This window comes from Porites lutea, chromosome 4 (assembly GCF_958299795.1).
Source record: "Porites lutea chromosome 4, jaPorLute2.1, whole genome shotgun sequence".
NCBI lineage: Eukaryota > Metazoa > Cnidaria > Anthozoa > Scleractinia > Poritidae > Porites > Porites lutea.
In genome coordinates, this window is record NC_133204.1 from 30232201 (window position 1) to 30251642 (window position 19442).

Consider the following 19442-nt stretch of genomic DNA (forward strand, 5'->3'; position numbering starts at 1 on the left):
CAGCTAACTTCCTGTTAAAAAGGGATGGATCGATAAATTTTATGTGAATTTGTCTTTTTTGAATTGTAATGAGTCTGTTATATTATTTTATTTTTTAAAAGATAATATATATTCGAAATAATCTAGTGTCTGCACTTGGCCGTTTATTATATTGTTGAATCAAGTACAAAAATGTAGTGCAATTCAATACAAATTTAGCCCCTAAATATCTAAAGGATTAAGAACAAAGGCTTCAATTCCCCTTTGTATTTAACCAACACCAATATTCTAACATATTTTTTTTATTACAGATAGTAAACCTTATAAACATGTGAACTGGTAATGCCACTGTAAATATTTGTTGTGTGAAAATCTACAACTTTAAAACTAATAACCAATTATGACTACTACACATATATTATATGATAAATGATACTTAAATCAGTGTTTCATGAGAGATCAACCATTTTTTGTCTTCTGTAAGATCTCAGTTGTTAATTAAAAACAAAAACTGGATGAAGTGTTCTCATTTGACTCATTGATCAATATTAAAGTAAAAATTAAAGTGAATAATGAGATGGTTGTCATAGTTACCAGGATAAAAATTAAAGCAACCAGCCTTCTAATGATGGGCACAATTTTGTGCAGCGCAGATATAAATACCTGTAACAAAATTATAAAAGAGTGGAAATCCACAAGTTATTGGGAAGTATGTTTAGGAAGTCTATTTATGCAGCTTTGGTAATATGTAATCGACCTGATATTTTACCATCATTACTGATTGAAGGTTTACAAAGAGTTTAGATTTTGTTAGGAACACCATTGCCTTCTCAAAATCAACAGATTGCTGGTTCTACCAGCCAATCCCTTCAGGCTATGAATTCCTCTATCCAGCTTGTGTACTATTTTCCACAGTCTAGCAATCCTCTGAGTACTGTACTTTTAGAATATTTTGAGAAGCCTTTTGTTTTATATAAGGCCAGTTTCAGTTTAAAAATGCAATCTTGTTAACGACATTTAGTTGTCGGGGTGCTGTCGCCTCAGGGATGGGTGCTAACCAGACTGGAACTCAAATAAAATATTGGCATAATTTAGCTGCTGTGGCATCAAATGAAATGATTAACAAGTCTTTTACAATATTAGTACCTTTTCATTCTTTTTGTCTGTTTTAACGTTGTACTGTGGCTTTATGATGACACTGAATATCATTTTTATTTTTCTTGATATACTTTTTTACTTGTTTAATCTATACAGAAATTAAACAACTTAATTCTAATTCTAATTGTGTAATCTGCAGACGTGCAGCAGACGTGCAGATGTGCATGTACTAATGTTAAAAATAGTTATAGTGCCAGTATTAAGTTAAAAAAAAAAAAAGAAAAAGCGTCACCATTTTTCAAGATGGCATCTGATGGCCTTTTTGAAAACCTCCACTGACTGCATTATTTGGTGAGGAGTTCCAGTCTCTGATTGTAGGAGTGTCTGTGATGAATCAGTTTGAAGCTCAAATAAATGAAAAATCTTTGACTTAGAGACCATGTTAGACTGAGAGCACTACAGAACAGTCTCTCTTTTTCTTCAGATTTAATGAGGGGAAAGCACAAGCACACAACAAAATAGTCTTAGACAACATAGTCTAAGACCATATGCCAAGAGGGAACAATCCCCTTGTACCTCTTTTTTTTAAATACACATAGAGAAAGGAACTTGCTGATCTGATTTCTGGTCTACATGTATGTGTAGGAAGCAAATAAATTTCTTGTTCTCGCTTGTTTTGTTTTCTGCCCCCCCCCCCTCCCCCCAATTTTTTTTTGTTGGGTGTTTAGTAGGCCTCATTCGGTGGGAAAAGCTTCCGCGAACTAACCGAGGGTCGTGATCGAAATTATTGGAAAGGAATTTAGCCCAGGCGGGTAGTGGAACAAGATTTTTAGAGGAATGTTTTGGTCAATTTTAGATGGCTTATAGCGTTTTTCTCTGACCGTTTTGGCTGAATCATGCTCGTTTTGGGTATGGTTGGAAAAAAATGAGATCTCTTCTCTCCTGCACAAGTTGGTGTCAAAGTTGTCCAAGACCATTAGAACTGATGACATCAGAAGTGATGCATGCAAGGCTGTGCTCTAAGGAAAATTGAAGGGAGTCCAGTGCTCTGAAACTGTAAATGTGATTTGTATGAAAATAGTAAGATTTTCTTTTCGCGCAAGAGGAAAAGTTGGGCGCCAGGGGCCAGTTGGCTCTGCTAGAGTACACCCTTGGGTGCAAATTATCCGCCCTGGGTGCAAAGGAAAAGGATCCACTCGGCAGTTACAAATTATACGTCATTTTTGAATACGTCGCTTTCCAGTCCGATCCAGGGGCGCGAACCTCCAAATTCCTTGTTACTTTTCGGTCTCGGAGACGAACGTTTGTGAGTTTCAATCTCTGTCCATTCTTGTCATCTGTAGCAACGGACAATATCAAACAGTTTCAATGCCTAATTATAGTCTTCAATAACAAAACTGGACCATTATTTTTAGAATTCAACTGATTCGAAGACACATGTTAGCTTTTCAAAAAAGATTTAAAATAGCGTGACATCAGACCCAAATCGTAGACATGTTTGGATTCACAAGCTGTGGGAACAGAAAGGTATTATGATACTCAACTCATGGGACCAAAACACACCTACGCACTTACATAAACAAGCAACAAATGCTCAAGGCCAGGAAAGGCCCCAAGTATGTCTAAAAATAAATTACGATCAAGCTTATAAGACATCCGTTTGCAGATGCTGTTACTTTAGAACTTATAAAGTACATGTGTGGTCTTATCCAAACGTCAAAATGACTCTTGACTACAAGTTTAACAAGAGAGCTGTACAAGTACAAACTACAATACACCTAGATCAACAATTATTAAAAAAAGGTTTTCAGGTACATGGCATATTGAATAGTGAATACGAAGGCGTTGTAACAGCAAACAAAATAAAAAAATGGTGCTAAAGTTGGGGACATGATGGCACCTCTGTAAGAAACCGGCTCATAGAATAGACCACCCCTCCCCTACGAATACGTTTTTTCTATTGAGGGGTTGCGATAATATCACGAGTGATATATACAGACAGTGTTTTTTAAAGTGTGTAGAGCAAGAAAGTGCTGGCCAAGAAAGAAAAAAGAATAAGTCGCAAGTTATCGCACACAGCGAAAACCACAGCAGTTACTTGCGGACCCAACTTTATGTGGAATGTGAGAAATATGACTTAAAATACGAGTTTTTGTTAATTTTTATAGTGGATATTAGAGGTTGTTTTGATAAAACTCGTTGTGGGCAGTTTGCCATCCGAACAGTCCTTCTTTTCTACGTTTTATGTCAGTTTAGCCGCTGAATTATTTCATACTAAAGGGTAAGAAGAAATTTGGGAGAATTCTGCAACAGATTCTCAGGAAGTGATATTTTTATGGATTTTGTCTTTCCTCGTTGAAGAAAAATAAGCCGTGGAATTTTTTGTTTTATAAAGGTAACCATTTGCGGGAGGAGAAAGTGAACAAAATGACCAATTGTTATGAAAAATAGTCTGGATGTTTGCAAAGATAATATAATTATGTCTATAAGCTTAGAAGACAAGTCTTGGACCTTCTGCATTCTGTCAAATACCTTGGTGTCTACCTATCTGACGACCTCCGTTGAAACGAACATATCTAAACCATTTCCAACAAGCTAACAAAACTCTTGGCTTTCCAAAGCGGAACTTAATACATTGCCCACCCAGGACTAAGGAAACAGCATACAAGGCCCTAGTACGCCCAACTCTGGAATACTGTTCATCTATGTGGGATCCACCTACAGCTAAAAACATAAACATGGTTGTGCACGCTGGGTTCTAAATCGCTTCGACCGCAAAGTTAGTGTAACTGAAATGCTTTCAACCCTGAAATGACAGACACTAGCAAGTAGGCGAACCATAGCACGCCTATCTATGCTATAAAAAATGCAATACAGGCTAGTCTCTCACGAAGATGCCAAACTACAATCTGCAATCGTACTCAACTCGCTCCATAGAGTACTCTTACACACAGCCGACAGCCATTAGGGATTACTACAAGACAGTATTCCTTCTACCCAACGACCATTACTTAATGGAATAAACTCCCAAGGGATATAGCATTGTCCAATCCACTGGCTGCTTTTAAAAATGCAATTTCAAACATTAAGGCCCGGTTCAGACGCCGCTCCACTCATGTGCCGAACCTAACTGATGAATTAAGTACGGCAAAAGAGCGGCGTCTGAATCAATTTGGTACCGCAGTTTTAGTTTGGTGCGGCAAAAGCGTTAAGTTCGACAGAGTCTGTCGAACTTATTCAGTTAGGTTCGGCACATGAAAAGTACGGCGTCTAAACCAGGCCTAATATTAACACTTTTATTACTCTGCGCTCATAAGCGCCATTTCAGTCACTTTTGTTGTCCTTTTTTTATTTTTTTAACAGCGGTCAAAAACGCTCAGAATTGAGTGACAGACCTTAATGGTAAATGTAAATGTAAATGTAATTGAGGTTTTTGCATTACAAAAATACATATGTAGGCGTCTTAAATAGGTCGAAACATTTTGGAAAGCTATTTTTATACTGATCCCTGAATCTGTTGTCGTAGAACTACACTGAGAAAAATGGAATTTAATTTGCCCGCCTTTGTGGTTTTATCGCGGCTTTGCCCTTTTTAGTGAAATGTTCGTGTTGAATAATTCATGTACCTGTTGAAAATGTGAAAGGAGACATGTTTTGAATTTGCTGTGTTAGAATGCGTATATTGTCAGCTGTCGAAGAATTAAACGAGAAGTGGTGTAGCAGGCGATCACCGTGTAAAAGCGTGGACTGTAGACAACTTTCCAGTCGGCCCACAAGCCAGAGCGACCAATAATTTAACCGAAAAATAATTCGAGTCGTGTTGCGAGGAAATTCACAGCAGTTAAATAGAGGGAAGAGCTAAATTGACAGGTAATCAACTGTGTTCGCTTCAATTCATTGAGGTTTATCGCAAGTGCAGTGCTCTTGATCATTTTTTTTCAGTCTTGAAATCGTATAGGGCATTAGCTCGTTGTCTAAGCTCGACGAAGAAAGACAGGATATAAATTAGAGTGTAGAATTTTTTGTACAAAAAATGGTGTCATTCATCTGCTAGTTCATGTTAAACGATATATTTGTTGAAATAATCAATTCCTCGTTTTTTCGTCTATTCAAGAGCACCAGATTTATAAAATAATCTTCTTCATGTAAAACTTGAACAGTTGTAGTAGTTTAGGGTTAGAATTTTTCTTTGCATCCTTCATGGGATATTTGCCGCACCTTTCGCGTTTGTTTCACTTGACGTCGTAATTGACGGATGGTTGCTATGGAAACTAATGACATCTGCCGATTCAACGTTTATATTTGCGGCTTTATAAAATTCGCAGAGAGATAAATAGATAAATCGTTATTGAAAAGTACATTTCGCAGTAGTCGACTAAATTACGAGCTTTTTACAGTGAATAATGATCTATATATCAATGTAGTCAACGTACGTTATCAAGTAATAGTAAGTCTGACAAATAGAAAGAGAAACACTATTTTTTAGAGAAAATATCCGTGTATACATAAAAATTAATAAAACGCGATGGCTACGTAATGATAATGGAGTTCTTAAACCGATCTGTTGTACAGATAGGAGCTGGTATATAAAGAGTCTTTTTCTTCCATTTCTTTCTTTTTATCATTTCTTGGTCGATGTTACCCAACGAAGTGGAAGGGGCAGCCGGAATTACGTTTGCTTGCAGTTGACATGTAGCCATGTTAAAGAGAATTTGATCTGTATCTTTTAAACGGATTTTTTCGCATACCATTTTGGTCAGAGCTCCGTGTGAAAGAAAGTAATTTGGCCTGTTTAAAGAAAAAAGAAAGAACACAGTTCAAAACCTATGCCACTTACACGAGCCTCTAATAAACAAATTACGCTATGTACTTGTTAGTTGTGGTGCACATGAACGCAAAACTTTCGTAGACGAAAATAATTCTCGTTTTCTCGTATTTCACTTCTGTCTGTACTTTTTTTGTTCATTGTGGTTTTGGAAACAGAAGGAACAACAGAAAAGAAACAAGTGGTGGCAATGTTTTACAACAATGTAGTTTCCTCGCAGGATAATGGGCCTGGAAATACCCGCATGGCGCGCGAGAAACGCTTTCGTTTCTTACATTTCGCGTCCTCGTCACTTGTCACCCCATTACCTTTGACAGATGCACGCATTCTACCGGACATTTGCCTTTAAAGTTCCATGGGTGACAGAGGTGGTGGTTTTTTCTGCGCGCGGAGGGATATTTCGTGGTCGTCCAAAGGCCAAAGCCACGAGCGGCGCGTGGGTCACTTTAAAGACCCTACTGAAAACTGAAGCCGCCCATGAAACACTGGCGGATCCACACCTTCAGATATTTTGGTCGAAAAATAAGGGGGGAGGGGCCGCCCCCCCTCCCCTCCCGGGGCCCCTCCCCTGGATCCACCACTGTGAAAAGTCTATTGCACTCAGGTGAACTATGGGGGAAATTAACTCACAGACGTTGTGTGAGAACTGAAACACTCATCGTGGATGTCATTGTTAGGTTTGTCCTAGAAACCAGTTAAATAAATGATCCAGGAAGTACAAGAGAGAAAGCGTATTTAACACAAAGGTTGTGCGTATTAAACGCAAAAAATAGCCATTGTAATCTCGATTGTGTACTCTTGTAATTTCTAAAGTGGTCCTTTTAATTGTCAGGTTTTTAAATTGATCAAGCCAAGTCCTGGTTTGCACCGGCTGTGTGTCTTACTGAAGGATTGAAGTTTGTGACAGTGTTAATCTAAAGCCTGCCCTTTATACGTATCAACCGTGATTAAAGGTATGTCTATCTAACTGCTAGTTGTGATAGGAAGCTATGTTGTTTTGCAGGGCCGAAAACGTCACTACCATGTTGAAAGGCTTCGCGTGTTTTCAAATTTCTTCGCGATTATTCCAACTCGCTTAAAATGTCGCATTTCCCTGGAATTGAATTGTTGGGGACCGAAACCAAGTTTAGGAGGCGAAAGAAAGATTTTTCGTTATATAAATAAGACGTTGCGTGAGAGAATTTCATTTCAATTTTTCGGGTCGAAAAAGAAAATAGACGAGCGTGGCCTGGGAAAGAAAAAAAAGGCGGGGGAGCCTGTAGACTTTGTTTTGATGCCGCCCATTCATGATAACCAGATTCTGGTATCATGATCTGATTGGTCAGATCGCTGACTGTTGACAAGTGAGTGATAAAAAATACCCACGTGCTCGTGAATGCCATTAGAAGTCGGTTGCCCGAGCAACAGCGCTTACGCATGCTCTACTTGTCTCTCACTATGTTTCATAAGGAAATATATGAAAAGTCGGCTCGTTTAGGGTAGCGCGGGTGGACGGGTTACCCCGGACAATAGGTCATTTCCGAGTTCCCCCAGACCTCTGTTTCAAAACGAGGGTAGGTGCTCAGCCTTTGATATAGAAATCATTTTTCATTCTCATGCAAATAAAACTCATTTTCACAAGAAAGGTTGTACACCTAGCCTCATTTTGAAAGTGAGGGTTTTTGGAACTCGGGAGTGGCCTATTTTTCTCCATATCCACGGGGTCTCCGACATAAACAATGGAACAGGGTCCTGGGGGTAATGAACAGTTCAGGTCAAGTTGTTTTTCTTACTTTACTCCTGCGTAGCAGGCACCAGTTTTGTAGGGCGAAGGAAGAAATCTCCCCTTCGCGTGTTCCCCTCGCGCGGCCAGTAATAAAATAATTACGGGCGCCTGCTACGCGGGCTGTTCTTACTTTTGATGCAACGTGAAACTGATTCTAATTATTCTGGAATACTCTCCTGAAAACGAACCTAGATTCTCTCAAATAAATGCTTCGACCTCAGCAGGTTTAATAGACTTAATATCTAAACAAATCTCAAACCAGAATCAGAGACGTAGCGGAACTTTCCACGCTCGACCCAGATAAAAAATGAAAGTTTTCGCGTGGAAAATCGAACGGCCGATCACATATTCCGAATTTATTGCTGACAGTTTAGGGAATGCTGCGTTTATGAAGTCACGTGAACGTTAGCCAAGTGGATTAATTTGCATTAGAGTTCCTCGTTTATTCTTGTGATAACTAACTGTGAAAACTGCGCATCAGTGTCCGAGTAGTTTGAGGTAGGTTCTTGCAGTGGGTCATAATTCCTAACTGTTTTTGAAAAGTGTTTGCACAAGAAATGGGTTGTGTTTATATCACAACTCTTGCGTATTGTTTTGGTTTATGGTGAGTTTTAGTAGTCGACCAATATTTAATTTTCTACTATGTGAAAACACTTTCTGATGTTTTCTATAAACAACTCACTCTCCTCCCTTCCCTTCAATTATTAAAATACAGTACATACATTAGGACTTAGAAGAGTATTCTTTCAAGCAATGAACTTTGTGAGTTGTGCTTAGAAAGTGTTTATTAATTACCAGGCTGTAGTCACGATCCGTTAACTCATTATAAAACACAAATCTTTTTCACTACATTTTCCGTTTTCCCTCAGGGTTTTGTTCTCAAGAGAAAAAAAATGAACAAAATAAACATCTTCAGAGTTATTCAAACCACCAGGAATCATTCAAATTATCGACAATTTGAGAGTGTATTTATGAGAATTGTCATCTCGTCTGTTTTATTGTTTATGACCGTTGCCACATTTAAATATCACAGCGCCCGAAAAACTAATGAACTGAGGCGAACACAAGGAAGGTTAACATCTATGGCTTTTGTCACGTTTTTTCCCCCTACATGTCGAGTTTAACAATTGTTATAAATGAACTCGACATTTGTGCTGTAAGATCGTATTAGTTAGTGTACAAATAGGCTTACAGTCGTTTAAATGCGTGGGAGGAGGCAAACATTTGTTTCGGTTTAATACGAATACAACAGTGCGTAGTTTCTAGAATTTTGCCTGTGGTGTAAATTAAATTGGAACAGGAAGAGAGAGAGAGAAATTAAGAAGGAAACTTTTCAAAATTTTCGGTTTGCTCAGAAATACAAGAATTGTACTTAAAAACGGCCAAACAAACAGCCTTTAAAGCGTCGGTTTTACTAAGAAAAACGTCTGTAAGTTCTTCTCATGGTTTCAGTCCCATGTCTATCCGTAAAGACGTTAAGGCAGATCAGCAATTTATCAAACAGCATGTCATGCTGGGATAATCATCTTGAGAGTTCAGGATATACTTGTTCACCTGGTGGTTTACTTATAATATTGGTTTGTCGAAGAGATGTGATAAGTTCAACTACCTTTGTTTTTTCCCTCCTTAGTTAAAAGCATAATCCTGAAAATGTACCATTCAAAGGCGGCTGCCTTTTTTAAGGCAATATTGAGGTCTACTCAGGTCACCAGGTTAATCGTATTTTTCTCCCTTTATTCAAAGGGCTTTTGCCTTAGGAAAATATTGAGTTTATATCAATATTTTGCATGTGTTGTAGGGGTCATACAATAGGTGTAAAGCTTGGTTTCCCTTTTGAGCATAGTCTCATTCAAAAAAAATGAAAAAGAAAAGAAAAAAGAAAGAAAGAAACGGAAGAAAAAAGGAAAAGAAAGAAAGAAAAAGTTTCTGCTACATCACCAAGGTCATTTTACTCGCGTTTCTTGCATAAATCGCGTTCGGTGAGTAAAACTGTGGCCATATTTTATTATTTCATCCTGATTAATATCGGGGTTTTTGTTTGCACTTTATTGAAATGCTACACGCCTTGTAGTATGTAAATGTAGTCGAATCCCGGTAACTCGAACCCTCTATAACTCGAACCTTCCGCTAACTCGAAGCAATTTATATTTCCCTTCAGATCGTTTTCTGTATAATTTTACCCACAATAACTCGGACTCCCGATAACTCGAACTTTTTTCTATTTTCCTTGAAGGTTCGAATTATCGGGAGTCAACTGTATGTAAAGTTGGTAGCTTGAATATGAACAAATCTCCAACAACAAAAATTTGTTTTTTTTATATATCTATTGGGCGTGTTACGGTTTGTCATTAGCCGGTATATTTTGATAAATTGCGAAGAATATATGAATGAATCAATATTACTAAACGAACAAACGAAACATCTGCTTTAAAACTTCAAGTTCGTCGTATTCTTATCGACTAATAGATTTTTCCTTCGAGCAGATGTAAATTCGTTTCCTCCTGTCCGGCCACCCTGCACTATTTCCTTTTTGCTGATATTTTTGTTAGCCAGGGAACGTATTTTTTCTTAAAAATAAGACATTATTAACAAATGTCACAGCTTTGAAGGAGACGTTTGCAAACAGGCAACGAGGAGTCGGCAAGACATAACTAAACTTCCAAATTCGGCGTTAAGAAATTAAAATTATCCCGTACAAGAGAGAATGAGCTCATTTTCTCTTTTCTCATATGATTCTACGCAACAGATTTGGTTTATCGTCTAAACAGTAAAAATCTTTCCTGACAATTCGAACGCTATCGATTTAACTTAACTGAAGAAAGAACAGCGAACTTATCGATCTTGGCGATGACTAGAAACCAGCTTTAAGAGATTTGTAGGCCTTCTCAGCGTTTCGTTGTTGTAACACACACTGTTGTTTTTCCTTATCGTCCCTGTGGTCGTTAAACTTTTTTTTTTCAGTGTCGATAGCAATTATATCCTCGTATCCCGCCGCCATATTGGAAGGGAACTTTAGCATCTAATATGGCAACGGCAGCGAAAGCGTCAGTCAAAAAGTGAATTCGCGCTGCTTCAAACTTCTTTGTTCTTACTCCATCTTGTTCAATTTGTCAAACGTGTAGAATTTTTATGGAGGTGATTCTAAAGAACTGTATCTAAGTCAATGCAGAAAAAAGAAAAATTAAATCGTTCTCTCGGGTTCACGTCCCTCATAAACGCGAAATTAGGAAGTTTCACATCGTTGTCGTTCAACAACTGCAAAGAAATGTACAGAAAAGTGCGAAGTTGTTGTTTTGTTAATCTAAACCTAGTGTTTTTTTTTCGTTCTCGTTGCCGTCGCCGCACTCGTTGCTAAAGGTCCCTAATGACGCATTACCGCGTTCAAGTTGATGAAACCAATCTTCCAACCTCGTCTCCAAGCCAGTTCGCGCTATCAGAGTTTGCGAAGGAGGCTTGGAACTGAGCGCAAGTCCTGAATACGCCCGGTAAGAATACGCCCTATGTAGCTAGTCATTCACGTGGTCCCCCCCTCCCAAAGCCAGCGACTGCGGTTGGCTTTTGTGAATACGGCAAGATCTTGTTTGTGATTGGCTGAAATTGATGGAAGGTTTATCAAGACATTCGGCACTGAAATGTGTTCAGCAGATGTAGTTTGGAAATGCCAACGTTTACACGTGGTTTGCAAGGGAAAGTGCAAAGCAATGAAAACTAGCGCTAAGTAAAGTAAATGGCAGTTTTTTTATTATATGAGAGATGAATAGTCACATTGAAATCTGTGATGTCGTAAAAAGTTTGAAATATTTCGATCTTTCAACGGCAAATTGTTAGAATGAAAATCGTACAGTTTATAACATGCTCCCTGGAAAAGCAAACATTTTCGTGAACGGTGAACTTAAATTATTTTTGTAATCTGCATTTTCAAGATCTTTGTAGTCTAAAGATGTTGTTTTTCCTTATCTATCTAATTTTAGAAAAGAACTTTGTGGTGATGCAATCAGTGTGTGATAATGATATTGTGGCTCTGCGCAAAGTATAAATTAATTCTAACGGGTAAAACTCAGCGGCTAACGTTATGAAAACTCAAAAATGGCGAGCAATCTTTTCAAAAAACAGTATTGTTTTTAAGTTTCGCTCCTACTTTGTTATTCAGACATGACTGTGAATCAGCTTCGTTAATGGTCAGTGTGTTGTTATCGTTACTGCGGCTTACCCACTGTTTTTAATTCTTTCCCGCACTTCGGGAAAGCAGTTTTGGTTGCCACAGCTTCTATTGTTCAGGGCTGTTGTTAAATCTGCTGTAGTTTGTCAGCTTTCTATTATAAATTCGCTTGCTGTGGTGACAACGTGGTCCAGGTATGCGAATTACACTCGAGAAGTTAAAAGACTGAATGTTCGCGAAGGTAAGACGAAACATTTCTCTTAAGATCAGCGAAGTTAGGTTAATGTCTGAAGCAGAGATATATTTAGTAGAATTGCTCGAAATGAAGCCAAAATTTCAGCAAAACACGCGTGATAATCGCCGCAGCTGTTTGTTATGGCGATAAACTGCTAAAAATAATAATTCAGTTTATTTTTCTGTCAGTCAAATCCTAATATTTTTTATTAAAGAAAGATACTGAAATAAATGTATATGGGATGAAAAACTGTATCGGGTCATAGATCGCATATTTCCAAGGTTTTTTCTTCCTTGATGTCTCTTTCATGTTTCCCGTTATCCAAATCATCAGCACTTATTTCTTTTGCCGTAAAACAAATCAAAATTAAGCGTGCTAATTTACGGCCTTTTTTGGTTAACAGACTGGTCAGACTAGCGGTTGTTTTTCAAATCTCTTCCTTAGTTTTCATTACGTAAATGTATATTTCATAGTTTATTTCATTCCTTCGTTATTGTTTGTTTTATACGGTCAATCGGACATGTACCATCATATTATTCTTCTTTATTTCTCATATATCCTTGAGCTCCAGAAAAATGTGCGTTGTGACGATTTTTAAAAGTGCTAAGCAATAAAAGAAAGAAGTGTAAGTTTGCGCTAGGGCTTGCAGCGGCCATTAAAACTGGTCAAACATATTATCTTCAGAACTAAAGCTTCTCCGAAGAAAACATACAGAAAGAAAAATGTTGGTAAATTCATTGTGTGTATGAAGTCTTGATGTGTCATAAGTTCTCTTGTCTTCATACAAGGTTGACTGGAAAAATCTTTTACAAAGTGTGGTCAGGCTTACAGAGCTCTGAACTTAGCTCAGTCCATTCCTCGTGGAACTACTGTAGTTATCATGAAAACTTTGCCACATAAAGTTTTTTTTTTGTCTGGCCAGAGCACTGCAGTAGCTTATTATTATCACTTTTATTTTTGCCAGTAATTAATTCTATATATATTGAACTACCGGTATGGCTTTGTGTTGTTGGACAGTTCACTCTCTCTCTGTTTTTCTTTTTCTATTTTTTTTTTCAAAACAAGTCCGCCAGTGTCCCTGCTGGAACACATGATTTCTCGTAATGATACTTCAACTTCACTAGTTTTGGATCGCAGAACAGGAATTATAAAATTACAAATCAAATTACCCAAAACGTTATCATTTATTGGCACTTCCGTTATTCCCCAGTCGCCTCTGATCTAACGAATGCAATTTCTTGAGTGGCAGACGTCAGTTTCATTTTTTTTTCTGTATTTTTTTTTTCATACTCACCTTTTTAACCCTTTAAGCCCTAAGTGTGATCATCATCAAATTTCTCCTTGTAATATCAATTCTTTCTAAAACAGAGAGGTCATGAGAATTACGGACATGATCACACAAGATGAATTTGCTTGATATTTTATCAACTTCTCCACATTACTTCTGTAGAAAATGAATAGGGGCAACAAATGAGAATTCAAATTTTGATCCTAGGGTTTAAAGGGTTAATAGAGAGGATAACGCTAATTATGACTCATCCACAAATCTGCCGTTTTGTTCTGTTTTTATTGTATTAAGCATCGCCTGGTGAGTTCGTCAGTGTACAAAACGAAAGTTCATTACCTACTGAACTTCCTAACTAGCGATAATTATATTCCAGTACAGTCCCCTCTTTAACCTTTGGTGTTCTTATACACAGTAATTTTCAAGAAGTTATAATAACTCCTCTAGTTAGGTTAATTTAACTCCTTACAGTGTACTTTTTTTGGGGGGCAGTTATTTTAACTCCAAAAAGGAGTTTAAAGAACTCTCTTTCAGGAGTAAAAATCACCACAGATATTGAGGAGTTAAAATAATCCCCAAAAAGGAGTTATCCTGTACCTAAAATTTTACTTTCAGAGTTAAAGTAACTCCAAAAAGATTAAAAACAACCCATGTAAGGAGTAAAAATAACCCCATTTTCGGAGTTATTTTAACTCCAGAATGGGAGTTAAAAGAACTCTTTTTCAGGAGTAAGAACGACCCTAAATTTGGAGTTAAATTAGGAGTTAAAGTAACCCCATAAAAGGGTTTATCCTGTACCTAAAATTTTAACTCCAATTTTGGAATTAAAATAACTCCCTAGAAATTACTGTGTAACGCGCAAAGGGATTATACGGTAACAGTTCTCAAAAGATCGCTTATGTCATCTTCAGTTCTATTTTTAGCTGGTTTCCATGAAATCGCTTTGTTCGTGCAGATCGCTGAACTATTTCAGCGATCCTAGCGTTCTCATGGAGGCTAGCAGGATGTAATGAAGGTACATTTGATGTACTTTTGAGGTAATCGTGTTCCCAGACCCCGCCCTAGATCAGCAGCACAGCTTCATTGGTGATGAGAAGAGACGACATCATAGTTACGTACTGACATATTATACTTTTACTTTCATTTGTGTTCCCTACAGGGTCATGCTTTCTTTCATTATCTGGGCATTTAAACCGTAGTTTTTCTCAATCTACTTAACATGGAAGCGGAAGACGAGAAGCCAAACGAAAGGGATCTTTTGTGTGGCTGGAGGTCATTTCGACCGAAAGTTCTTCAGAAACTCAACACACCGAAATGGTTTCTTGTGTTTCTAACAATCTATTCCTTCATGCAAGGTAAGAACAAACGATAACAACCGGTTCCGCTTTTGTCGAATTCGCTACTTTCTAGTCTAGTTCGCAACGCAGTCGCTACAAATTACTTTCTGTAAACCACTGAAAACATTTCTTTAATCCCACTAGAAAACTGATAAATCTTTTAATATATTTCTCGTTCTCTTAAGCTTGCCCCTCTGAAAGTGAAAACTGTGGACTTAGTCAATAGGGAGTGAGCCCAGTATGTAGGTAGCGAACTCGAACGAAGTAAATTTGAAAAGTATCGAAACCGGTGTAAAGCGAAGAAACTGCTGCTACATTAATCTAAGTTTACTTACATCTAATTTGTCACGAAATATTACTGCTCAAAATCGGAGTTTAATTTAAAATTTTGTTTAACTGTAAATATCTGCTTAACAAGTGGCGAATAAAGTTCATTCATTCATTCATTCATTCATTAAGAACGTTGCTAAAAGTTAACGTGCGAGTACATTTTCGAGTCATATAATAATGAGGGATCTTTTAAAGAACACTTTCCGCTTTTTCTTAGAAATTCCCGAATGCTTTTATAATTTGACAGCGCTCGAAAGATCACTGTTTTGTTTTGATTTGTGTTTTTTTCCCTTGTTATCCCGTGACTTACGCGCGCTCGCCCTATGACATATACATGTATAAGCAATCAACGCGCAAGGTAGCCTGCTGTAGGAAATAATATATAGATTTAGCCAGGGCTAAAAGCGAAGCTCTCGTTAATTTCTATGGTTTACTAAACAAAATATAAAATCGTGTAACCCCAAGGGGCGAAGGCAACGAAAACAGCCCAAAAAATCAGTAGGTCTAATTAGCAAAAAAAAACTTTGCACGCGCAGCACACTTTTTTTCTAATTAGCAAAAAAACAACTTTTTTGTACATTTTTTTACCTCGCCTTCGTCTCATTCTATAAAAATGCAGAAAGAATTTGGCCAATATCCAGCAATAAAGGTTCACTTTAAGATGCCGAAAATAGCCCACCTACCCCTCCCCTAACCCAAAAGTTTTTTTCTAAGTGAGCAACCTTGTCCCCAGGACCTTTCGCTTAAAAAATTGGAGGAACGGGAAAGCCCTGGGAACGAGGTTGCTGAGTGAGAAGTTAGTGTTAACTTTGAATTAGGCGAGGGGCAGGTGGGCAGTTTGTTAGATAAGCGATCTGAGATACAACAGGATATAGACTTTCTGTTGTGTTAACGGTAGTTTCTCTTCTACAGGAATGATTGCAACTGGGCTGACAGCCGCGGGGCTCACTTCACTCGAAAAGAGATTTAAACTTAGCAGCAAACAATCCGGAATGATAATAGCAGCCAACGATGTATCGGCCCTTCTTCTCATTATTTTCATTAGCTACTTCGGAGGTCACAGAAACAAAGCCCGCTGGCTTGGCATAGGAGCCCTTGTAACTAGTCTCGGATGTCTTCTCTTCGCGCTTCCGCATCTCCTTGTGGGAAAATACACTCCTCTTGAGATTCAAAGAACTGGACTCGGGGACACCTGTTTGTTTAACACCACTGGAACTCCGAGCGGTGTCGAGAAATGTACCGAAGCGAAAGGGTACACGGCGTGGAAGTACATGTTAGTGTTTGTAGGTGCCAAGCTTCTTTTAGGTGCGGGGACCACGCCCTTGTTTACACTTGGTCCAGCCTACATTGACGAAAATGTGAGTCCCAAGGTGGCGCCCATGTACCTTGGGGTGTGGTTCACGGCCACGTTTTTTGGTCCAGGCATTGGTTATGTGGCTGGAGGATCGCTTCTTAACGTTTGGGTTGATCTTATACAGGTATGGCTATTACAGAATTTAAAGTTCAATACTCTCATTTTCCGTTTGCATCTAAATTCAGTGAACTAGGCCGGGTTGTTCAAAGCGGGATAAAGATAACCCTGGATTTAGCGCGAAATTTGGATTCAAATCTGACCGCTTACGAAGCAGAATTCTTTTTGCCTACAATTTGACTTGTGGGTGCTGTGAATGTCTAAGTGACAAGGAAAATAAAGTTTTACCCCAGGTTATCGATAATCGGCCCTCCACTAACGGAGTCCCTCTGTTCATTTCCACAATCAAATTCATCAAAATACCACAGAAAAATACTGATCGAGAGTATTTTTAGGTATTCTTTCTATAGCATAAAAAACGGCACCACAGTAAATATCTACCCATTAATTTTGTTTTGAACGATCACACGTGGTGGATGTAATCTACAGACTCAAAAGTTAGGACACCAATATAATAGACAATCCCACAGAACAGTGAGGCCACATCCACACAAATCCGGATATTTTTGAGACTGCATTTTTTTTTCCGGCGTTAAACCAATCTGAAGAGTGATCTCAAAAAGATGCGGTTTCAGAGAGCGGATTGACTGGTTTCGTGTGGACAGGAGGTCAATTCGTGTTTAAAAAGCCATGGGGTTTCAAAATATCTGGGCCTAATGAACGGGAGAAATGGATCAGTATTGAAACTTCTCACTTATACCCCCTCCCCTGACCAAAGTTTTGTCCTAGGAGAGGGGTAGTTTGACAGTCACCTAGGGTCTTACACTGATCTGGAAAGATAATGAAATTCAAATGATTGATGTTTTTATCAAAACAGTGGTAAAGACAAGAGATTTTCTCAACGGTATGTTTACTAAAACTTTATCTTTAAACCTCATCAATTTTTTTTGGTTTTCAGCCCCCTGGAGTTGACTTAACGCCCGATGATCCCCGCTGGATCGGGGCCTGGTGGCTAGGATACTTTTTCGGGGGCCTGCTGCTGTTGTGTACGTCTATAGCCCTGCTTGGTTACCCTAAAGAGATGCCGGGAGCCAGGGAACGAAGAATGAATGCAATCAGAGAGGGTCTTCTACCTGCTCGCGATGAACACATTCAAGGTCGACTGAAGGACATCTTACCCGCTACAAAAGCTATTCTAACTAACAAGACATTCATGTTTAACACCTGTGCATTTTGCTGTACTACACTCATCGCCACGGGTCTCGGACCTTTCGTCTCCAAGTTCATACAGTCACAATTCGGCAAGTCATCTTCAACGGCCGGTATGTGTGAGCTGTTACAGTGTTTTTGAATTTTAGGTTTGGACAGGATCCTGGTTTGGACTAAGGAGCTGTGTCATTATTCTTAGGTATTCCCTACAACCCTAAAAACTTATATAAATCAAAGAAAATCCTGAAATGATGGTTCAGTTTTACTCAAAATTTCTCTGCTGCCATACATAAACTCTTAGTGTGTGTGGTTTTTGCACTCTACAGCCAGGATGTAAACAGATTGCTACTTGAAAAAACTGGCCCAACTTTTTCAAGTTAAACTACTGTGTTGACCAAAACAAAAACCGATCATGCCTTGTTTTCCCTTTAACAAGATCATGTGATATCTTTCTTTTGGAGTCCCAAGTATGAAAAATGATGACTGAGAATTGCTAGCCTCTCAGCGTTGACTTTGATTTAATGTGGTACTCTTCATGACTTAGCTCGTTTAAGTAGAGTTGTAGTCGAAAACATGTATCCGATTAGAAACCTTGGGCCTGACATGTTTTCCCTTTGTGTGTTTCCTCAGGAATTCTTTCCGGTATCGTAATTATCCCAGGGACCGCCGGTGGTATTTTCCTTGGGAGTTATCTTATCAAGAGAGTGGATGTAAGAAAGTCGTGTAAGATAGCCGCCAAGTATTGCTTCATTTTTCAATTCATCGGCACCTGGGCCGTGTTGACTTTCCTCATTCCCGGATGTAAGACCACGTTGCTCGCTGGAATCAGTCATCCGTATCCGTACAACAACAGGTACAGAAATATCATTTAAGCATAAAAGCTGAAAGTCGCGTAATTCTCTTGCTTAAGGGGCAGGCATGATTACTGTTACAGAATAGATTTTGATTTTGGTGATAATGATGATGATGATGATTATAACGATGATTATGATGATATGTTGACGGTAGTGGTGATTATGATGGTGATGGTGGTGTTGCTTATGATAAATCATTATGATGGCCATGATTGCTGAGATGATGGTGGTGGTGTTGATGCTGATGATGGTGATGACGATGTTGATGATGATGATGATGTTGATAAGCTCATTTATAGTACAGTCGAACCCCGCTTAATATGGACACCTCATTATTACGGACAGTTTGCTTTGTTCCTGTGGAAAGCCACACATTTTCTCCAAATTCAACCCGCTCAATACGAACACGCGTTAATGTGGTTAATGTTTGATAAATGTTTCGTTAACAGCATATCAATGTTTCCAGTGTTACAGTAAACCGGATTGAATGATATTTTCAAGCATCAAACTAGTTATGCAGAGAACGGTTTTGAATAAGTAATACATAGATGAGCCATTTTAGAGTGTTTTCGTGGATTTAGTCCTTAAAATGACGGAATTGTGAAAGTTGGTGATGTTTACTTTGACGATGCGAATGTCCTCTTTTATTTATTTCGTGTTTTGTTCTAATAAAAAGTGTGTTCTGACTTTAATAACATGACCCGCTTAATAGGGACACTTTCTATGGATCCCTCAGGTTTCGTATTAACGTAGTTTGACTGTATCAAACATTGGGCACTGTTAGTTATGGAAAAGACACTTCTAACCTACTTACAGAGCAACGTAGTGCGATTAGGGGGTCAGATAGTCGACCAATCGACGCTAGAGTCCGATTTTATTTAGAATCAACTAAGCGACTTGAATATTTAGAAAATCTCGCAACACACAAAAAACTTCAGGACGTCCTATCCTGTCC

The 19442-nt window shown here is 38.4% G+C and overlaps 1 protein-coding gene across 1 annotated transcript in view; it reads left to right on the forward strand.

Moving 5' to 3' along the window:
* LOC140933269 (solute carrier organic anion transporter family member 4A1-like) overlaps nt 1-19442 on the forward strand; it is a 28045-nt gene that overhangs the window by 1415 nt on the left and 7188 nt on the right. The window contains exons 3-7 of the mRNA XM_073382795.1: nt 6735-6855; nt 14506-14701; nt 15926-16491; nt 17383-17746; nt 18264-18486. Coding sequence (XP_073238896.1) covers nt 14566-14701; nt 15926-16491; nt 17383-17746; nt 18264-18486 — 1289 coding nt within the window. The 5' untranslated portion in view covers nt 6735-6855; nt 14506-14565. The remainder of the gene's footprint in view (nt 1-6734; nt 6856-14505; nt 14702-15925; nt 16492-17382; nt 17747-18263; nt 18487-19442) is intronic.